The sequence below is a fragment of the Plecotus auritus genome, assembly GCF_963455305.1.
Source record: "Plecotus auritus genome assembly, chromosome: 8".
NCBI classification, from domain to species: Eukaryota; Metazoa; Chordata; class Mammalia; order Chiroptera; family Vespertilionidae; genus Plecotus; species Plecotus auritus.
The window spans coordinates 76,763,851-76,785,845 of NC_137782.1; the positions used below are offsets into that span (position 1 = coordinate 76,763,851).

The following is a 21,995-nucleotide window of genomic DNA, read 5'->3' on the forward strand; positions in this document are numbered from 1 at the left end:
TGGGGGCAGCCATCTTGTGTCTTGGAGTGATGGTCAATTTGCATATTACTCTTTTATTAGATAGGATTTACCAGCACTCCACTGCTTCCACCCCAAGTCTACATGCTGTTCCAACCCTGGGGACTTCTACCCTGACTCCAAGTATTTTGAGTGAAAGACAGGGATAGATAATCTGGTTAGCCTAATTTTCACCCCTGGCATTAGTGTACTGGAGCCTATTGTGTAACATTTCTTCCCAATTCCACATTTAGCTCCATCATGTTGGTAGCATGAAATCCTCTATTGGAGTAGTTACACCATGGAAATTGACAAACACTACAACTCAGGGCCCCATTTTTGGAGAGCTTATAGTTAAACATTCACCTGCATACCAGTTGTCCTCAGGTGGCCACGTAACTGTAGGCTGACCTTTCCAAGTTGTGGGAAGGGAAGTTCTTTATTTTTTTTTATTTTTATTTTTTTTCAGTGAAGTTCTTTAAGAAGGGGATGTAGGTAAAGTGGAAAGGATTGACATATCTAGCAGAGGAGGGGAATAAGAGTAGAAAGCAGTGATGTTTCTAGGAGACCATTAATAGGTAAAGTGAAGTAGGACTGAGTGCAGACAGACTGTAGTTGGTGCTTACATTGTTAGTGAAATAGTCTTCATTGAGCAGTGAAATAGTCTTCATTGAGCAGTGAAAGTGGAAATTGAGGATAAAGACATTAGTAAGAAGCGGGATTGTGGATTACAAACAAAACAACTTGAAGGTGGTTAAAGGAGATTTTTCAAGATTGGGAGGTATCTGCTGTTTCAAGAAGATAGAAATTGAAGATTGGTAGAGATAGTGATGGAGGGGGCTGGATCCTAGAGAAAAGAGAACATGAAGGTGTTAATTTGAAAGAAATATTGTATCCTTTCCTCTTCGAAGGAAGGGAGGATAAGTGAAACAGGGAAAAGAAAGCCACTTATTCTCTTCCTCCTCCCCCCTCAGTATCTGTGTTTCTTTACTCTGTGTAAGCTCTGAATGAACAACTAAGAGGCTGGAAAACCAATGCAAGCCTTTTGTGGCACAAGAGTGGGGACTAGCTCAGGGCATACTATGCTTTAGAAAAGTCAATACATGTGCCTAACCCAGTGGAGTAAATTAAAGATGTTGATTATTTACACCTGTGTTCTTTAATTAAATATAGTTAAATATATTAAGTATAAGGTTGGGTGCTTATATTTAAACTAGAGGCCCAGTGCATGAAATTCTTGCATGGGGGGGGGTGTCCCTCAGCCCAGCCTGTACCCTCTTGCAATCTGGGACCCCTTGGGGGATGTCCGACTGCTGGTTTAAGCCTGATCATTCGGGATCGGGTCTAAACCAGCAGTCAGACATTCCTCTCGCAATCCGGCACTGCTGGCTCCTAACCGCTGGCCTGCCTGCCTGCCTGATCACTCCTAACCACTCTGCCTGCCTGCCTGATTGCCCCTAACCCCTCTGCCTGCCTGTCTGATCACCCCTAACCCCTCTGCCTGCCTGTCTGATCGCCCCTAACTGCTCGCCTGCCTGCCTGATCACCCCTAACCACTCTGCCTGCCTACCTGATTGCCTCTAACCACCTCTGCGTTGGCCCCCACCGCTGCGGCTTCATCCGGAATGACATCCAGAAGGTCATTCAGCTGTTCATTCTCATTAGCATATTACACTTTTATTATTATAGATCTTTGTAACTTAATATGTGTTATTAAGGTATTTGTACCATAATGCTTTTATGCAGAAAAATACCCTTACAAAGCTGAAAATTAATCTGTAACTATCACATTCTCCTTTAGAAATTTCAACATTTGTTTTATTGTTACTGGATTTTTGTTTGTTTGTTTTTGTAACATTGGATCAGCTTTAATTATTTTATTGCAGGAAACTGTTGGAAAGTTTTTCCAAGCGGACATAGCAGAAAATGCTTTGGTAAGTAGCTTTTTAATACACTATTGGTTTTTGGTCTCTTGGTTTGATTTTTAGTTCTTTGTTTCTTTATTTTTATTTCCTTTGAAATGAAAATAACTATTTTTTTCTGATTATAAATAATAACACGAAAAAGAACTAAATAATACAGGACCTTTAAAGGCAAAAAGGAAAAAAATCACCCTAGTTCCATCACTCAGAGACATCTGCTGGTGGTATTTGGTCTCCACCTTTGTAGATGTTTAACTGTCCCCAATATACGGTTTTATACAAACAGTTATGCTAACATGCTATGTTTTCACAGCCTATCTTTCTTTTATATCAGTGAATGACATACACACACTGTCTTTTAAATTGGATATATAGTATTCCAATATATGAATATTCCATAGTTTATTTAGCTAAATTTGTATTGTAGTACAGTTATATTTCTAGTTTCTTAATAACCAACACTGTGATGAACATAATCATATAAAGCAACCTTATGTGTTTTATTTATTTTCTCCCTGGCAATAAATTCCTACTAGTAGAATTTATGGATTCCAGATAGACCTTAGGAAGATTAAATAACCATATTTAATGACAGTACTCTTTTCTCCTCCTTTTTGGCAACATTGGTCCAGTTGTTTTGTCTTTGTCAATCTGATAGACAGAAAGTGGAATCTTGTTATTTTTATTTGCATTTCTTTGATTACTAATACAACCAAATCACTGTTGATGTTTTTTGGCTACTGATATTTGGCTATTAGTATTTTTTAATTTGTGAATTTTATAATTTTGTGATGTGTCTGTACCTGTCCTTTATCTACTTTACCCTTGACATGTTTTTATTCTAAGTGGTTTTTATTCTCGCTTATTTTTTAGGGATATTAATCTTTCATTATATATGTCATAAATATTCCCCCAAGTGTGTTGTTTACATTATTTATTGCTTTTTAGAAGTTTTTGATTAGTTTATCATCAAATATATCTATCTTTTCCTTTATAGTTTCTGCCTTTTGAGTTGTGTTTGCTTATGCATTTTCATCAAAGAAAATGTTCACCAATATTTTCATCTAATACTTCTGTGGCTTCAGTTATTCCACTTAAACTTTTAGCTTTCTGAGATTTGTTTCGGTGTGAGATAATTGTCCTATTTATGTTTTGCCAACCAGCTAACCAGTTTTTTGACTGGTCTTAAGTGTAATTTAAGAAATATTTTTTGAGTGCCTTCTTTGTGGCTTCCTTGTTTTCCCCCAGAAGGGCTAGAAACTGCCAAGAAATATAACATGTCTTAGGTTAAACAAACAGTGATTGTGTTAATAATTGAGATTTTATAAATGTGTTTTTGAACTTCTATTTTTTAACCATTAGAAAAATACCTTAGAAACGGAAATTCCTACTGTCACTGTTTTAGCTGATGAAGAATTCCTTCCTTTCAGAGAAAATACATTTGACCTGGTGGTTAGCAGTTTAAGGTTGGTAATCCATTTGTACTTTTAAAAAATAGATGTTATAAATAAAATAGATAAGGGAGTAAATTCTTAAAATCACAAACCTGGTTTTCTTTGTTTATAAACTGTATGATTTCTCTGGTAAAGGATTGTGGATATTGGCTCCCTAGTGGAGATAATATGATATAGTACCTCAACTTTCATAAACTCACTAGAGGCCCAGTGCATGGATTCGTGCACAGGTGGGGTCCCTCGGCCTGGCCTGTAGGGATTGAGTCAAAAGTGGTTCTTGGGTGATGCACCCCAGAATCGGGCTCCCTCCTCTCTGGTTCCAGGTGCATCACCCGAGAACTGCAGCTGCCAAGTCACCGCAGCTTGGCAGCTCCTGCATTGCGCGTCTGTCCCCTGATGATCATTGCGCATCATAGCTACCGGTCGAACAGTCAGACAGTCACTTAGGCTTTTATATATATAGATTCTGGTAAATAAGGAAAAGCTAGCATTTCCTTCTATTTTAATTCTTTTTCTACATAGAAATATAGTCCTTAGGATTACCTTTTCCCCTTTGTTCTTTCTACCATGTCCTTCCACACTTATTACACAAACATATTATTATAAATATTTATCGAATCTCTATATATAAAAGGTTAATATGCATAGTGTCCCCTTGGGAGTTTGATCCAGAGACTGAGAGTTCGATCACTTGCTATGACATGCACTGACCACCAGGGGGCGGTGCAGAATGAAGGAAAGCCCTGGCCGGCAGCCAGAAGGCCCCAATCAGTCCTGATTGCTGGCCAGGCCTAGGGACCCTACCCATGCACACATTTCGTGCACCGGGCCTCTAGTAGATTATAATATGCAAGCCAGTGAGCTAGATGCTTTGGGGGAATACCAAAATGAATTCAGACAGGGATCCTGTCCTTAAAGAACTTACTGTCTAATAGAGACAATAAAATATTCTATGTGGTACCTTATTTCTCCTGCTTTATTATTATAGTCAGATTTTCTTTCAAAGATTCAACATGCTCAGTACAACCCTTTTGATAGGGTGGACAGTCATCACAGTTTGCTCATTACTTTGCCAGTGTTAGCACTAGAAAGCCTGTGTCCCTGAACACTCCTCAGTCCCAGGCAAACTGGGAGAGTTGGTTACCTTTGCTCTTTCCTTTTCTCCCTCTTTCCTTCCTTCCCTCCCTCCCTTCCTCCCTTCCTCCCTCCCTCCCTCCCTCCCTTCCTTTTATTTAAATATATGTTTATTGATTTCAGAGAGGAAAGGAGAGAGAGATAGAAACATCAATGATGAGAGAGAATCATTGATCTGCCACCTTCTGCATGCCCCCTCCTGGGGCTCAAGCCCACAACCTGGGCATGTGCCCTGACCTCCTGGTTCATAGCTCCACACTCAAGTAATGAGCCACACTGGCTGGGCACCTCTGCTGTTTTCTTCAGTGAGTTTGTAACTTCTTCCCTGTTTATCGAGGGGTGCTGAGAAACTTAGAAAAGTATTCAGATCCTATTGCTGAACAAATTTTGAAAAGTATTCAGAATCTGTCATGAAATGAAAAACATTACAGAGGCTTGATCTAAGGCAGAGGTGGGGAACCTTTTTTTCTGCAAGACACTTATGTTGTTTCCACATCTTGACTGTTGTGACTAATGCTGCACTGAACATGGACGTGCAGGTATCTCTTTGAAATAAAAGGTTTTTTCACTTCCTTCAGATATATACCTAGAATTTCTTTGAGTTATATGGTAGTTCAATTTTTAATTTTTTTGAGGAACCTCTATACTATTTCATGGTGGCTGTACCAATTTACATTCCCACCAGTAGTGTAGAAGGGTTCCCTTTACTCCACATTTTTGCCAGCATTTGTTGTCTCTTGTTTTATTCATAATAGCTATGCTAATAGATATAAGGTGTTGATAACTCAAATGATATGCATTTCCCTAATGATTAGTGTTGTTGAGCATCTTTTCATATACCTGTCGGCCATTTGTATGTCTTATTTGAAAAATTTACTTTTACTTTATTTAGCGAAGAATAATTGCACATAAAATCGTATTGACAAAGTGAAATGCTATCACATTTTCTAGTGTGACAGAAGGAAAGTTTTCCCTGGGCATATTTTTAAAAACCTGTATAAAATCAGTCAGTGAATTTTGATATGCAATTTTAAACTTAAAATTAACTCCTTTTTTATGGTTTGTCCATATTTATACTAATTAATTATATGAATTAAGCTAGAACAAATACATGTTTTCATTTTTTTTAGTTTGCACTGGGTGAATGACCTTCCTCGAGCACTTGAACAGGTAAGAAATTTAATGTTGATTCCAATAGCATGTGTTATTCTATCTATTATTAGAAACTTACAGATGTTTCTGTTTTCACATGGAAACTTATAGATGTTTTCCATTTTATACATCTGAAAATTGGAAATTGAAGCAAATCAATTAAGTATTTATTATATTCTGTGGGCTGGATATGCTTGGTGCCCTTTGACATATTAAATACATTGGGTGATTTCCCCCCACCCTGCCAATTCAAAAAATCTAGTATGGAGATATTTAAATATTTATGAAGACTCTGGTAACTTGTACAAGGTAATATTGATATTACAAGACTTTTTCTGATAGGGTTTTTTTCTCCTTAATTGCCTATAAATTTTTTGTGAGTACTAACTTATTTATTTATATTTGTATCTTCCTCATGCCTATACTTAGAGAGTTCTCAGTAGATGTTGGTTGGCTGGTATTTATCAGCAAATAGCTGAGTGGTAGGTAAAAGGCAGATCACTCTGGCTTGGTTCTGCCAAGAAAGCTTCAAGAGGAAGGAATTACTTGAACAGTGCCTTAGAGTGGTTGGGTTTGGAGTGGGAAGACATTCCAGAAAGGCAGAATCAGGATAGGTGTGAGGTACAAGAGCCAGGAGCATGAAAGGACCAAGAGGAAGCCTCTTTGGAGGATTAGCATAATGCTTGGAGATGAGGTATACTGGGACCAGATTTGGGAGGACTTGGGTGACAGAATAGGGAATTTGGAGTTTATTCTTTAGGCAGTTCAGAGTCACTGGAGAATTTTGAAGAGGAAGGTGACATGATTAAACAACTGGATGGCAGGATAATAACTACCATATGTGAAGCACATACCATTTGCCAATCACTATGTTCTTTTGTATGTGTTAAATAACTGTGCAAGATGTCTTCCTTTTGTTGATTAGAAAGCTGATGCCAGAAGTTGGTTCAATTGAAGTGAGATTGTTTCAGTGTTCCAGGCATGAGATAAACTAAACCTAGGTGGGAATGATAGGAGTGAAAAGGAAGAGAGGAATTTAGGACTCTGCAAAGGAAGAATTCATGGTTTAGTGGCTGGTAAGATCTGAAGATCAAAGAGAGGGAGGAGTTAAAGTTTTGAGTCTGGATACCTGGGAGAATAATTAGTAAAAGTAGAGGGAAAAATGATAGTGATCAGGTAAAGGGAATAGAAGATGATAATTAACAGAATTGCGGCAATTGTAAGGGGGAGTTGGTTTAAGAACCAATATGTATTGGATGTTCTGGGGAGTGAGTTTGCCAGGAGACTAATGTTCATGGCACAGTAAGTTGAAGATGAATTTAGAGTTCTAAGAAGATGTACAAGCTAAACATAAGTTTTGGAAAATAATCCTTGTGAAATCCATGGGAATTGATAAGCCCTCTGAGGTAGAGAGAAGCTGCAGAAGCTGAGGACTAAATATTAGATACTTGCTATGTTAGAGTCTGGTGACTAGACAAGGAAATAACTCTAAAAGGGCAAAAGGGAAGAAACTAAGGATTTTGCAGTTTGCTTATATACTAGTAGTGTTTTGTAATTGCTTCACATTTTATAATATGTTTTTATATTTTGTAATATCCTATATAATAAAGAGGTAATATGCAAATTGACCATCACTCAAACAAGCAAGATGGCCACCCCCATGTGGACACAAGATGGCCACCATAAGATGGCCAGCAGGGGAGGGCAGTTAGGGGTGACCAGGTCAGTAGGGGAGGGCAGTTGGGAGGGACCAGGCCTGCAAAGGAGGGCAGTTAGGGGTGACCAGGCCTGCAGGGGAGAACAGTTGGGGGGAGACCCAGGCCTGCAGGGGAGGGAAGTTGGGGAGGGGACCAGGCCTGCAGGGGAGGGCATTGGGGGCGACCAGGCCGGCAGAGGAGGGCAGTTGGGGGCGACCAGGCCTGCAGGGGAGAACAGTTGCGGGGAGACCCAGGCCTGCAGGGGAGGGAAGTTGGGGAGGGGACCAGGCCTGCAGGGGAGGGCATTGGGGGCGACCAGGCCGGCAGAGGAGGGCAGTTGGGGGCAACCAGGCCAGCAGGGGAGAGCAGTTAGGGGCGACCAGGCCTGCAGGGGAGGGCAGTTGGAGGGGACCAGGCCTGTAGGGGAGGGCAGTTGGGGGTGACCGGGCCAGCAGGGGGTGACCAGGTCAGCAGGGGAGGGCAGTTTGGGGCAATCGGGCTGGCAGGGGAGGGCAGTTAGGGGTGACCAGGCTGGCAAGGGAGGGCAGTTAGGGGTGACCGGGCCAGCAGTGGAGGGCAGTTGGGGGGGACCAGGCCTGCAGGGGAGGACAGTTAGGGGCAACAAGGCTGGCAGGGGTGGGCAGTTAGGGGTGACCAGGCCAGAAGGGGAGGGCAGTTAGGGGCAATTTGGCTGGCAGAGGAGCAGTTAGGCATCAATCAGGCTGGTAGGGGAGTGGTTAGGGGGAGATCAAGCTGGCAGGCAGAAGCAGTTAGGGGCAATCGGACAGGCAGGCAGGCGAGTGGTTGGGAACCAGCAGTCCTGGATTGTGAGAGGGATGTCCGACTGCCCGGTGGGATTGGGCCTAAATGGGCAGTCGGACATCCCTCGAGGGGTCCCAGATTGGAGAGGGTGCAGGCTGGGCTGAGGGACACAACCCCCGCCCCCATGCACAAATTTCGTGCACCGGGCCTCTGGTAAAATATATAATTAAATAATATTTTTAATATAAATTCAAGATGGATACTCTGATTAGAAGAGCCTTCTGTGATTTGGGTCCTGGTTCACTTCAGAATCCATCCTTTTCTATGATGTTCCTCATTGTAGAGAATAGCCCGTTAAAGCTAGTTACAGATTGTAGGTCTAAGAGGGTCATGAGTAAACATTGGTGATTCTGGAATTCTTTCTAGCCACTACTTTGCTTAAGTTACCAATTAAAGTGTTTTTGTTCTCAAGCTAGAAAGAAAGTTAGTTACTTCTCCTGAAGGAAAGCTAATGTGTTTCCAGGTTAATGTGAATCATAATGGTTTCTTTATAAATTAGCTTTTTCTGCATATCAAGCCACCCCAGCTTAGTGATTTAAAACAACAATGTATGTAGCTTATGATTTTTGTGGGTTGGGAATTTGGGCTGGACTTAGGAACTTCTGCTTCTGATGTGGCTCACCCATGTGTCTGTGATCCGTGACTAGATTGTCTTGGATCTTGCTGGTCAAGAATGGCCTCAGCTGGGATGCCTGGCTTATCTTTGCTCCTCATGTCCCTCATCTTTCACCAGGCTAGCTTGTTCACCATACGGTAGCCACAGGGGGATCCAAGAGAGCAGATAGAAGCATGCAAGGCCATTTGAGACCTCAGTTTGACACTGACGCACTGTCACTTGCCCTTGCTTTGGCCAAAACAAGTCAGGCCAGCCCAATTCAAGGAGCGGGGAAGTAGATTCCATCTCTTGATGGGAGTTGTTACAGAATGGCATTTCAGAGGACACAGACACAGAGGGAATTGTGACTTTTGCAACCTTCTACACTATATATTTTTTTCTTTTGCTATTTTTCTGAATATAAAAATAAGTTTTCTTTTAGTAAAAAATTTGAAAACAACATTGTACATATACTAATACTATTAATACATGTATTGTCTATCTTTACAACAATGTTAAGTATAATGTCTTTCTGATAGTTGTTGCCTTAGGAGTTATTAAATTATCTGATCATTAATTTGACAAAATAAGAATGTAATCACAAGATATGATTTAGACACCATATATTTATTCTTTTACCATTTTTATATATAACATTTTGAAAAGTTTTGTTGTCTTGTATTTATTACAGATTCATTATGTTTTAAAACCAGATGGAGTTTTTATTGGCGCGATGTTTGGAGGCGACACCCTCTATGAACTTCGGTGTTCATTACAGTTAGCAGAAACGGAAAGGGAAGGAGGATTTTCTCCACACATTTCTCCTTTCACTGCTGTCAATGACCTAGGACATCTGCTCGGGAGAGCTGGCTTTAATACACTGACTGTGGTAACTATCAGGAGTCTCGAGTAACCCAGTAATTACACAGTTCAGAAACAACTTCTCATTTTAAAGGTAGAGAACTGTAGGTATTAATGGCATTATGTGAAGGTTTTGGCACTTTATCTATCACTCTGTTCTGTTTTTTAAATCCTCATCCAAGGATATGTTTGTTTGTTTGTCTTAAAATTGATTTTAGAGAGAGAGGAAGGAGGAGAGAGAGAAGCATCGAAATGTTTCCTTCTGAATGTGCCTCGACTGGGGATTGAACTAGCAACCTTGGTATATGCCCTAAATGGGAATCAAATGCACAGTCTTTTGGTGTACAGGACGATGCTCCAATCAACTGAGCCACTCAGCCAAGGCTCTCTCTCTCTTTTTAAACTTAGTGTGTATAAACACATCTTGATTGACACAAGATAGGATTGTAAAATGTTTAGTATTTGTTATCTGAATAGTAGCTCAAAAACTATGTACCTCAGTTAACAAGGAGGTTATTTTCTTTTTAAAAAAATCTTTATTGTTGAAAGTATTACATAGGTCCTCCTTTTTCCCCCATTAACCTCTTCTAGCCTGCTGCCTCCCTCCCCTGCCCCCAGCCCTCACCACCCCATTATCTGTGTCCACGAGTTATGCATAGATGCATACAAGTTCATTGATTGGTCTCTTCCCATCCACCCTCTTCTGCCTTCCCTCTGAGGTTATACTTATATGCGTGCATACAAGTCCTTTGGTTGATCTCTTACCCCTCCCCCCACCTTCCCTCTGAAGTTTGATGGTCTGTTCAATGCTTCTATGTCTCTGGGTCTATTTTTGATCATCAGTTTACTTGGTTCATTAAGGAGGCTATTTTCTAAGACATATTACTGCTCTATAGAATCTTCAAATGCAGAGGTCAATGTAATGTGAGCATTAGAGCATTCCCGATAATAGATGCCGGGGCTGACCAGCAGACCCTGAGTGATGGATGAATGATTACTCTGACACATGATTGCTGTGAAAGACAGGGCTAAGGGACTGCCTGGCTATAGGAACCAGACAGCCTAGATTGCCTGCCTCTTCAGAGATAAACTTTTTTTTTTTTAAATTTAATAAATCTTTATTGTTCAGATTATTACAATTGTTCCTCTTTTTTACCCCATAGTTCCCCTCCACCTGGTTCCCACCCCAACCTCTGCCCTTACCCCCCGCCCCCACTGTCCTCATACATAGGTGTACAATTTTTGTCCAGTCTCTTCCTGCATCCCCTACACCCCTTTCCCCCCAAGAATTGTCAGTCCACTCCCTTTCTATGCCCCTGATTCTATTATATTCACCAGTTTATTCTGTTCATCAGATTTTTTTATTCACTTGATTTTTAGATTCACTTGTTGATAGATATGTATTTGTTGTTCATAATTTTTATCTTTACCTTTTTCTTTTTCTTCCTCTTCTTAAAAAATACCTTTCAGCATTTCATATAATACTGGTTTGGTGGTGATGAACTCCTTTAGCTTTTTCTTATCTGTGAAGCTCTTTATCTGACCTTCCATTCTGAATGATAGCTTTGCTGGGTAGAGTAATCTTGGTTGTAGGTTCTTGCTGTTCATCACTTTGAATATTTCTTGCCACTCCCGTCTGGCCTGCATAGTTTCTGTTGAGAAATCAGCTGACAGTCATATGGGTGCTTCCTTGTAGGTAACTAACTGTTTTTCTCTTGCTGCTTTTAATATTCTCTCTTTGTCTTTTGCTCTTGGCATTTTAATTATGATGTGTCTTGGTGTGGTCCTCTTTGGATTCCTTTTGTTTGGGGTTCTGTGCGCTTCCTGGACTTGTAAGTCTATTTCTTTCACCAGGTGGGGGAAGTTTTTGGTCACTATTCTTCAAATAGGTTTTCAGTATCTTGCTCTCTCTCTTCTTCTGGCACCCCCATAATTCGGATGTTGGTACGCTTGAAGTTGTCCCAGAGGCTCCTTACAATATCTTCATATTTTTGGATTCTTTTTTCTTTTTGCTTTTCTGGTTGAGTGTTTTTTGCTTCTTTGTATTTCAAATCTTTGACTTGATTCTTGCGATCCTCTAGTCTGCTGTTATATCTCTGTATAATGTTTTTTATTTCAGTCAGTGTATGTTTAATTTCTAGTTGGTCCTTTTTCATATCCTCGAGGGTTTCACTAAATTTATTGGCCTTTTCAAGAAAATTCTTGAAAAACCATATAACCGTGGTTTTGAACTCTATATCCAGTCATTTGCTTTCCTCCATTTCTTTCATTTGTGATCTGTTTCTTTGTCTCTGCATTTTGGCTACTTCCCCTGAGTTGGTAGAGTGGCTTTGTGTGCTAGGTGTCCTATAGGGCCCAGTGGTTCAGCCTCCCCAGTTACCTGAGGTGGACACTCTTGGAGCACCCCTTTGTGGGCTGTGTGCACAGTCTTGTAGTTAAGCCTTGATTGTTGTTGGTATCACTGGGAAGAATTGACCTTTAGGCCAATTGGCTGTGAGGATCAGCTGTGTCTACACTGGGAGAACTTCTGTGCTGGAAACACCCTTATGAGAGAAGACTTGCAAAAACCTCTGTGCTCAGCTTGGATGGGGCGGAGTCTCAGGGTGGAGCAGACAGCATTGGTTTCCTGTCAGCCCTGCCCTCATAGGCCCCTGTGTCTCAGTGTCCTGTGGTAATCGCTGCAAGCACCTCCGAGAGAAAGCTGCCCTCGAGTTCTGCCCGCTGCCAGACAGTCCAGTTTCTCCCCATATGAGTCTGGGTCCCCAGAGTCTCGCCCGGAACTGGAGTTCAGCGCAGTCGGGAGCTTTTGTCTCCCTCCTGCTTGAGAAAGCCAGCCACACACTCAGTTGCCAGTCCTCTCCATGCACGTGCGTCTCAGTACCTCTGCCTCCTGCAGCTCCTCTGAGTCTCAGTGTGCTTTTTTCTTTCCTTCTAGTTGTAGAATTTCCACTCAGCCAGCCTTCCAGTGGTTCTGGATGATGTCCGTTTTGTCTTTTAGTTGTAGTTTTGAAATTGTTGTGCGAGGCAGCAGTTTAGGTGTTTACCTATGCCGCCATCTTGGTTTCTCCAGAGATAAACTTTTGAGATAAAGTTTATCTTTTAGATACAATCAGTAGGGTAAGTAATCTTGTGAGGACATATGTGTCAACATAATGATTCTGGTAAACACCAAGGGTCTGCTCATGAACAGACTTGTTTGCAAAGGTCAAGGAACAACTAGGGGTCGCAGCCTTCTGCCAACTTCCTTATGTCAGAATTCCAAGAAACAAGGGCAGGCTGCCTTCAGCCAACTTCCGTTTTCGGAATTTCTGCCTTACAGACTTTCCAACCAAGTCTCCCCTGCTTCCGTACAGATAGGAAAAGGGGTTGTATAGGAATTTACAGCACTACCTCTACCTCCAGCCCCTCTGTTGAAATAGTGCCATATGCAGCAGACATGAGAGAATGTGCATTCACAAGGCCTAGGGTTAGATCAGGGTTAGAAAAGGTAGGATGGGGGATGTACTCCATTAGGGCTGAAGAGATCTGGAAAGTAGACCCACAGGCCATCAGGGTAGAAGAAACATGGAATCAGCATAGTACATTGTTGTCTGACAGGTGTAATTTGGATCCTTACTGTGTCCCTTTACTAGCTAAAGGCATTTAGGGAATTTACTTCACCTCTCTGAGCATTCTTTTTTTCTTTTTCTTTTTTAATGCGAATGTTACTCACCTCAGATGGCTGTTAAGGTTAAATAAGATAAAGGGTGTGAAGTGCCTGCATTTCAGTAGATGCTCAATAAATAGTAGCTTCTGCTTTCCTCTTTCCCCCTCATCTTCCCCTAGCACTTTCCAGGCTAAGGCTTCCAACAGGGGTTCATGTGTAGAGAAAACGATTACCCCCTTCCAAATCCTTTCAATAGCAGCGTAATTCTGAAAAATGCCATTACTGCCTTCAGAGATTGGTTGAGTAGAGTTTCCATCATTTTCCAAACCCTTCAAGGCCTGGAAACATCTCTAAACCTAATTAGATGAAATAGGTCTTGATAAAGAAAAGCTTTTCATTGCATAATTAGGATGATAGGCTTAAAACCATCTGTTTAAGGTGATTTAGTGTGAATATATTTCATAAAATCAGGCAACCGAAAATGAATTGTCATATCCGTCCTTGTTTCAATAGAAAGGAGGGGCATAGGCCAGGGCCTCTGATGGTGGAAAGAGGCTTTCAGGGAAGGAAGAGGCAATAGGCTAGGAACTAATAACAACCCTCAGGATTTCACAGTTCTGTCTTTTGTAAACTCTTAAATGGCATGAGCCAATAGAAACTGCATTCTGACATGTTGGGCAGCTAAAAATGGAAAACTGCTTCATGTGAGGGTTCTGGTTTAAAATTAAAGCAAACTCTCTCAATGTAGGCAATTGTACATAAGAGTGATCACCATAAAATTTTAATGCATTTTTAATTATATAAGTAATAACACAAATATATTGGTTGTGAACATTGTACTCTACAGATAAAGTGAAAGTCTGTCATTTTCCTCTTAGTCCCCAAAATTTTAGTTCTCTCCTGACATCAACACTTCTCAAAAATTTGGTCTTATGATCCCTCTACACACAATTATGGAGTACCTTAAATGGCTTTTGTTTATGTGGGTTATTGCTATCAATATTAGCTATATTGGAAATTAAAACTGAATTTTAGTAATTATTCATTTAAAACTAACAATAATATACCAATTATTGCTAACATAAATGACCTGTTTTTTTTTTGTGAGAAAGAACTGTATTTTCCAGAAGTAAAAAAACAAAATTTTGAGAGAAAAGAATGCAGTTTTGCTTTGCAGTTTTACATATTTCCTTAATGTATAGCATAATAAAAGCTAGATTCTCATGTCTGCTCTGCATTTACATCAATTGCAATATCACATCATGTAACTTCTGAAAAATCCCATTGTATTCTTAGGAGAGAATGGAAGATGAAAAAGTCAGATAGCATTTTAGTATTAATATGAAAATAGTTTGACTTCATGAAGCCTCAAAAGGGCCTCCAAACCACATTTGAGATCTAGAAGTAGCTATCATCATCAGTTTTGTGTGTAATGTTCCAGATTTTTAAAAATAACAAATACTCTACCATACTATATATAGACATACATGCAAATATATGTATATATTTCTGAAACTTATTTTCATTCTTAATGGAATATTTTAAATTTTTTCCCAAATCAATATAAATATATTTGCCCTAACTTCTCTGCATTATTCTCTAGCATGACTGTACTGAAGTTTTATTTAACTACTAGAGGCCCGATGCACGAAATTCGTGCAAGAGTAGGCCTTCCTCCCCCCGGCTGCCAACACTGGCTTCCCTCTGGCACCCGGGACCTGGGCTTCCCTCGCAGCTCTGGTTTCATCCAGAGAGACGTCCGGTCTAATTAGCATATTACACTTTTATTATTATAGATTTCCCTAATGAACAGCATTTAGGTTTGTTCCAGTTTTTTGTTGTTGTTGGTTCTTTTGCCAATAGAAACAATTCTGAAATTACTATATCCTTGTATTGTGTTTTTATTTATTTATTCAACCTTATGACAAACATTTATTGAGTGCTTTGTGTGCCAGGCACTATTCCAGGTACTTTGGATGTAGCAGTAAAAAAATAGAAATCCCTGCCTGATTTTCTTGGATTTATAGGGGACCTGTCAGTAAACTAGAGGATCCACGTTGTAAAGAAACATGCTTTTTGTTGTTGTTTGTATGTAATTTCATCAGATCTTGAGAGAGGACTGTGACTGAAATAAGTCAGAATCCACTGGTTTAAAGATTATCTTTATAGTTCACCCTCTTAAGAATTGCCTCCCATATTGTGTTACAATTCTGTTAGTCCACATGGTTTTACATGGTTGTCAAGTGGATTGTGCATTTTAGAAAGATTTCTACTAAAAATGCTTAACCTGATATCATAGCATTTAAAAACCTACATTTTTCTTAATTAGGAAATCTATTAATTCAGAATAATTTCCATGTTCTTCTCCAAACATGAACTGAATAACTTAAACATTAATGTAATACAAAAATATTGGTGTAGAATCTTATTTATAGTTTCCAAAATTAGATAGTTGCTGATTTAATAATAAATCTATAAATTTGTTCCTTGAGACATATACACTGACTCTAAAGTGCTGTATTAACATTGCACTCTAATTCATTTTCTGAAAAACCCATCCAAAAAAGCTTTTATATAATCAATTATAGAGGTTTATGTTGCATACAACATTAGATATATTGCTTTTATACTGCTATGGTTTCCTATTTTTAAATGAAATCAAGTTAAATTAAAGCCAAATAGTTATATTTACATTTATATGACCCTCTTAGTGAATTATTTTCAGAGTCATTTGGCATTCTAAATGAAGCTCATTTCCTTTTAGGACCGAGTGCCAGACTAGTATATTAGGAGAAAATGCAGGTGGTCCATCTTGATTTGAATAAGGCCTTGGACAAAGCTATTGTGGTACTCTGATTGAGATGAAGACAGTGCTTTTAGATTGTTTCATTGAAGAATGGTTTTCAAAGGATATTGCTTAATGGCTGCATATCAGCTTGGAAGAAATTTTGTTTTTAATCTTAGGATCTCTTTTTAAAAATAGTTTCTTAATGTACAAAAAGGTGTAGAAGAAATGAATTACCCAGGGACTGTCTTGTTAAAAAGTTCACACACAAACTGATTCATGCATTTCTTTAAAAAAAAAAAAGTAAGCCCTGGTTGCTCAGTTAGTTGGAGCATCATCCTATATACCAAAATATTTAATTCTTTGTCAGAACACTTAAATCAGTTGCTGGTTCGATCCCCAGTTGGGGAGCATGTGGGAGGCAACCGGTCTATGTTTTTCTCTCACATGGATGTTTCTCTCTCTCCATCCCTCCCTTTCTCTCTCTCTAAAATCAGTAATAAAAAAATACCCTCGGGTGAGGATTAAAAAGAAAAACTGGAAACAATCTCAATGTCCATTAATAGAGAACTGGTTAAATAAATTAAAGCATATCTATTTAATGAAATAGTACACAGCTCTTAAAAAAGGAATGCAGTAGATATATGTTTATAGGGGAAGATCTCCAAGATGTTATTTTCTAAAAAAAACAAGAGTGTAATATAGGAAAAGAGCAAAAGAGTATGTATGTATGTACACATATACATATATAGTTGCATATGTAGGTTTTAAGTGATATAATTGTATTTGGGTCTATGAGGAAAAATTTTTCTGAGAGGATGTATAAGACAGTTAACAAAGGTTATCTTTGGGGAGAGGGACAGAGTATCAGAAGTCAGGAGGAGGAAACTTCTTTTCACTTGTGACCTGCTCTGTATTTATTGCATTCTCTCTTTACATTTTTATTTCTTTTTAGGCGGTTAAGGTTAAAAGCTTTTCTGAAGCCTTTTGATTTTAAAAAAGAATCCCAGCCTAAAATAATCCAAAGAAACGTATTTTTGGGTGAAATCCTGCTCCACTATAGTCTCCTGGCAGAATTTTTAGATGTGAAGAAGAGGGTAATGGTTTGCAGAGCACAGAATGGACTGATTCTGCGTTGTTCCCAGAGAAAGAACTAGAACCAGTTGATAGAGTTTTAGGAAGCGTTCTCTTAAAATGGCAAATATTTATTCTGCAATTTGAAATCATCATAAATCAAGCATAAGCCAGATGACATCTGTGAAGAATGTTGTAACTAAAAATCCTGCTTACCATGAGAGATTGGTTTGGGTCAGTGGTCAGCAAACTCATTAGTCAACAGAGCCAAATATCAACAGTACAACGATTGAAATTTCTTTTGAAAGCCAAATTTTTTAAACTTAAACTTCTTCTAACGCCACTTCTTCAAAATAGACTCGCCCAGGCCGTGGTATTTTGTGGAAGAGCCACACTCAAGGGGCCAAAGAGCCGCATGTGGCTCGCAAGCCGCAGTTTGCCGACCACGGGTTTGGGTAATCTCTGGCCTTTTGAATCTGGATTTTTTTTGTGATAAATGTCAAATGAATATTTTCTTTTTTAATAGGACACTGATGAAATTCAAGTTAACTATCCTGGAATGTTTGAATTGATGGAAGATTTACAAGGTAAGGCAATTTAAAGCATTTTTACACTTTCTCCAACAACACCAGGCACAGAACAGATAGTTAAATTTGTTTGGGTTGGGACTTTGCTAGTTGAGAGTGACAGAAAGACAAATGGGTGCAAAAGGTGAAGGGATTAAGAAGAATGGATTGGTAGTTACAAAATAGTCATAGTGTGTAAAGTACAGCTTAGGAAATATAGTGATTAATATTGTAATAACTATGTATGATGCCAGGTAATTACTAGAATTATCAGCCGGGTCACTTCTTAAACTCTATAAATGTCTAATGTGCTGTACACCTGAAACTAATCCTATATAATAAAAGAGTAATATGCAAATTGACCATCACTCCAACACACAAGATGGCTGCCCCCATGTGGTCAAAGATGGCTGCCCCATGTAGACACAAGATGGTCAGCAGAGGAGGGCAGTTGGGGGTGACCAGGCTGGCAGAGGAGGGCAGTTGGGGGAGACCAGGCCTGCAAGGGAGGATAGTTGGGGGAGACCCAGGCCTGCATGGGAGGGAAGTTGGGGGGGACCAGTCCAGCAGAGGAGAACAGTTGGGGGAGACCAGGCCAGCGGGGGAGGGCAGTTGGGGGGAACCAGGCCTGCAGGGGAGGGCAGTTATGGGCGACCAGGCTGGCAGGAGAGGGCAGTTAGGGGTGACCGGGCCAGCAGGGGAGGGCAGTTGGGGGGGACTAGGCCTGCAGGGGAGAGCAGTTAGGGGGACCAGGCCTACAGGGGATGGCAGTTGGGGGGGACCAGGCCTGCAGGGGAAGACATTTAGGGGTGACCAGGCTGGCAGGGGAGGACAGTTAGGGCAATCGGGCTGGCAGGGGAGCAGTTAGGTATCGATCAGGCTGGCAGGGGAGTGGTTAGGGGTGATAGGCTGGCAGGCAGAAGCAGTTAGGGGCAATCAGGCGGGCAGGCAGGTGAGCGATTGGGAGCCAGCAGTCCTGGATTGTGAGAGGGATGTTCGACTGCCCGTTTAGGCCAGATCCCACTGGGATTGGACCTAAATGGGTAGTTGGACATCCTTCAAGGGGTCCCAGATTGGAGAGGTTGCAGGCTGGGCTGAGGGGCACCCCCCACCCCCCACGTGCACGAATTTCGTGCACCGGGCCTCTAGTATAATATAATATTGAATGTTCACTGTAATTGAAAAATTTAAAAATAATTCCAAGAGTGTAATTGAAATAATCTAAGCTGGAAGGAACAGTACTTTGAAAGACAAGAAGAACAAGGTAATAGATTGGCAAAAAGTAGAGGAGACAGGCACAAGTGATTCCCAGGTGGTCGAGAGTGATTATGGTTGAAACACCAAGAACTCTGGAGCACAGGAGATGGTCAGCAGATGGGATATTTGAATTAATGATTTTGGAACATATTGTAGGTGTGATGGATAAGTCCGTTAGTGGTGAGGAGACTAAGAAATCTTAGAGGCTGTGGTACTTGACAGTTGGTTATTAACAGTGAAATCACCTGTGCTGGTGGCAGGACTTGGTTACAGAGGGAAATTGAACCAGGTGAACGACAGGAGGGCCTTGGAGCCTGATATCTGACAGCAGCAGGAGTAGTGGTCTCAGCAGGGCAAGGGTTTTAATAGGCAGAGAAGTAATGGCTTGGAAGAGGCTTGGAGCAGCTATAAGGACACAGACCCTGCCCCCGGCCATGAAAGAGGTGAGGTATGCAAAAATACACATCTACCACTGAGGGCTGCTGGAAAAGTGACTCTCAAAGGAGAGCCTCAGCTTACTCCCAACCCCGTGAGCATTTGTGAGGTTTGACTCTTTTGTTACACAAATGTCATACACAAGTTTGATGAATGGGGAAGCTGTATGGATTAAAGTGTGTTGTGTGAAACCAGGGAGCCTTCACCTGGATCCTGAAAACTTAAAGCAAGAGGATTATAAAAAGAAATACTTTTTTTTATAGACTTAGAGTTTTTTGTAAGCGTTATTGCACTCGCTTCCCTCAACCACTCTCTGGTAACTACTTCATCTCTGCATTACAAATGAGGAAAAAGAGAACACTCACCTCCTAGTGGAAGAATTAGGTGCCAAACTCTTGCCTTCTTGACTCTTGCACTGGAACTCTCTTACCTGATTCTACTGCTTCTCGTAGCTACCCATTCGTAACAGGTCCACTTGAGCCATTGTCCAACCTCCTTTGAGAATTACAAGGGGAAAGACGTGTAGCGGAAAACTTACTATTATAGTCATTATTTATTATACTTCAGTACAGGGTCTGGCAGCCTTAGTGTGCAGCCCAACGTGACAGGGAAGCAACAATACTCACACACTCCCTCCCGATCACCGAGCCCCTTTACTGGAAAACTTGAGAGATGATGGTATGCTGGTAATTTATCATTCAGATTGTTATAAGTATACTTTTCAAATACAGCATTTATTTTTTGTGTTGTACAATAAATGCTGTGCTCATGATTCGTTTCAAGAAAGAAAAGAGACTAGAAATTAGACCTATCAGTTGAAACAGGTTGCAACCCCCTGATTTAAAAATATAGTACTTACTCTGTGCCAGGTGCAGTTCTTTGAGATTTCTTAGTATCCTGATTTTACAGATGAGCACATTGAGACATCGAGAAGTTAAGTATCTTGTCTGTGATCACAATAAGTCTGGAGTTATGATTTGAATCCAGAGTCTTATACTGGGTATTTGATCTATGTGGTATTTTTTTTAATTGACGTTAGATGGATGTTCAGTAAAATGCACTAATCTTAAGTGTACAGCAGCTTGTATTTTTAACTGTCATCCAAATGAAGCTATAAACTAGAAGGTTCCCAGGATAACCTGGGTTTTAAATTGGTCATTATTTGGGGGGAACTGTTGTCTTTTATTTATCTTCAAGAGGTTTGGCCAATGCCCTATTTTTACTGTATAGTCTTTTACACAAATCATGTGTTTTAGTCTTAGATATTTCCTGTCCTTTGGAGGTTTAAGAGGAGTTATTTAAAGATAACTTATAAAAATGATATCTAACAAAGTAGATACAAACATTAACTGATTGATTTTATATTCATTCACTTACCATTTATTGAGCATCTACCATGTGCCAACCACTGAGCCAGTGATGGGAATACACAGTTTCTGATGTCAGGGAGCTTATGCTCTATGGAGAGACAGACATCTGTATTTAGCTATAAAATGAGATCATTGTTTGTTACAGTGCAGGGAAAAATGAGAAAAAGCCCCTAAACCTTCTTAGGGGGTTAGGGATGCTTCTGCAGAAGAGGCAGCACCTCAGCTAAATGGGCTTGCCAGGAGAATGAAGGAGTAGGTGCAGGCTTGGGGCGGGGCGGGCATTGCATTCCAAGCCAAGAAAGTGGGCTGTGTAAAGTTAGAGATGTAAGAGGGCACACACTTCTCTAACTAAGGAACTGTACAGTAATCCAGTACTGCTTGAACATGTAGAATGGGGAGATGATGGAAAATGATGCAGGAGAGTCCATCAGAGGCTTCTAGATTTTCTCAGGTGGGCCTGGTAGTGTCTTGGAAGAATTTTGCACAGAGGAAAGACAATCAGATTAGTGTGTCAGAGGGCTCACCCTGCAGCTATGTTTATGAGCATATTTATGAGGAAGATGAGACTAGAGCTACCATAGTTAACCTCTCTTGTTCTGCCTGAGGAAATTGAGGCACAAAGAGAAGTCACTTGCTCATGGTGATGTATTTAGAAAGTGGTAGAGCCAGGGTTTAAACCCAGTGTAGCAGCCTGATTCAGATCCTGAAGTCTTTACTACCCTCCTGATGAGAGGTCAGAGGCAGCTAAGACAGGAAGAAGTGGTCAGGGGATGAATGGAGGAGGGAGAAGCGTGGGAGAATTCCAGGTGTGCGGCTTTGCAGGCTGGAAGATGCTGCTACCTTCAAATTGTTTTTTGGTATTTTACATTGCATTATACATTTTTTTCTTGATGGTTGTGGTGTTTCTCATTTAAGCTGCCATTATTAATTCACAGAAAAAAGTCAAGAATGTTGACCTAACTTTACAAAACAAGTTGTATATCAGTGATGAATGCATGAAAAATTTTGGAGGCTATCACAGTAGTTTTAAGGTAAGTTCAGTTATTATTATTATTTTTTTAGACATTACTCAGTATTTTTCCTAGTAAACTGGAATAAATCAGATTTTTTTATAAACAGTTGAACTTAACCTTAAAAACACTGTGAAAGTCTTAATCAGTTACCTCCTTCCGGATTTTTCTGTTATACCAAAGTGCAGAGCTGCTCAGGAGTCCCCGTATGTGTTTCT

General features: G+C 40.3%; 1 protein-coding gene across 6 annotated transcripts in view; it reads left to right on the forward strand.

Moving 5' to 3' along the window:
- NDUFAF5 (NADH:ubiquinone oxidoreductase complex assembly factor 5) overlaps positions 1–21,995 on the forward strand; it is a 40,353-nt gene that overhangs the window by 13,548 nt on the left and 4,810 nt on the right. For 3 of the 6 annotated variants that reach the window (XR_013961508.1, XR_013961509.1, XR_013961510.1), the window contains exons 4-9: positions 1,884–1,931; positions 3,282–3,385; positions 5,638–5,677; positions 9,465–9,662; positions 17,666–17,726; positions 21,703–21,798. Coding sequence is in view for 3 of the 6 variants with exons in the window: in XM_080685877.1 (XP_080542003.1) it covers positions 1,884–1,931; positions 3,282–3,385; positions 5,638–5,677; positions 9,465–9,662; positions 17,666–17,726 (451 nt within the window). In the remaining 3 variants the exon portion in view is untranslated. The remainder of the gene's footprint in view (positions 1–1,883; positions 1,932–3,281; positions 3,386–5,637; positions 5,678–9,464; positions 9,663–17,665; positions 17,727–21,702; positions 21,799–21,995) is intronic. The other 3 variants (XM_080685877.1, XM_080685878.1, XM_080685879.1) reach the window with 2 other exon arrangements.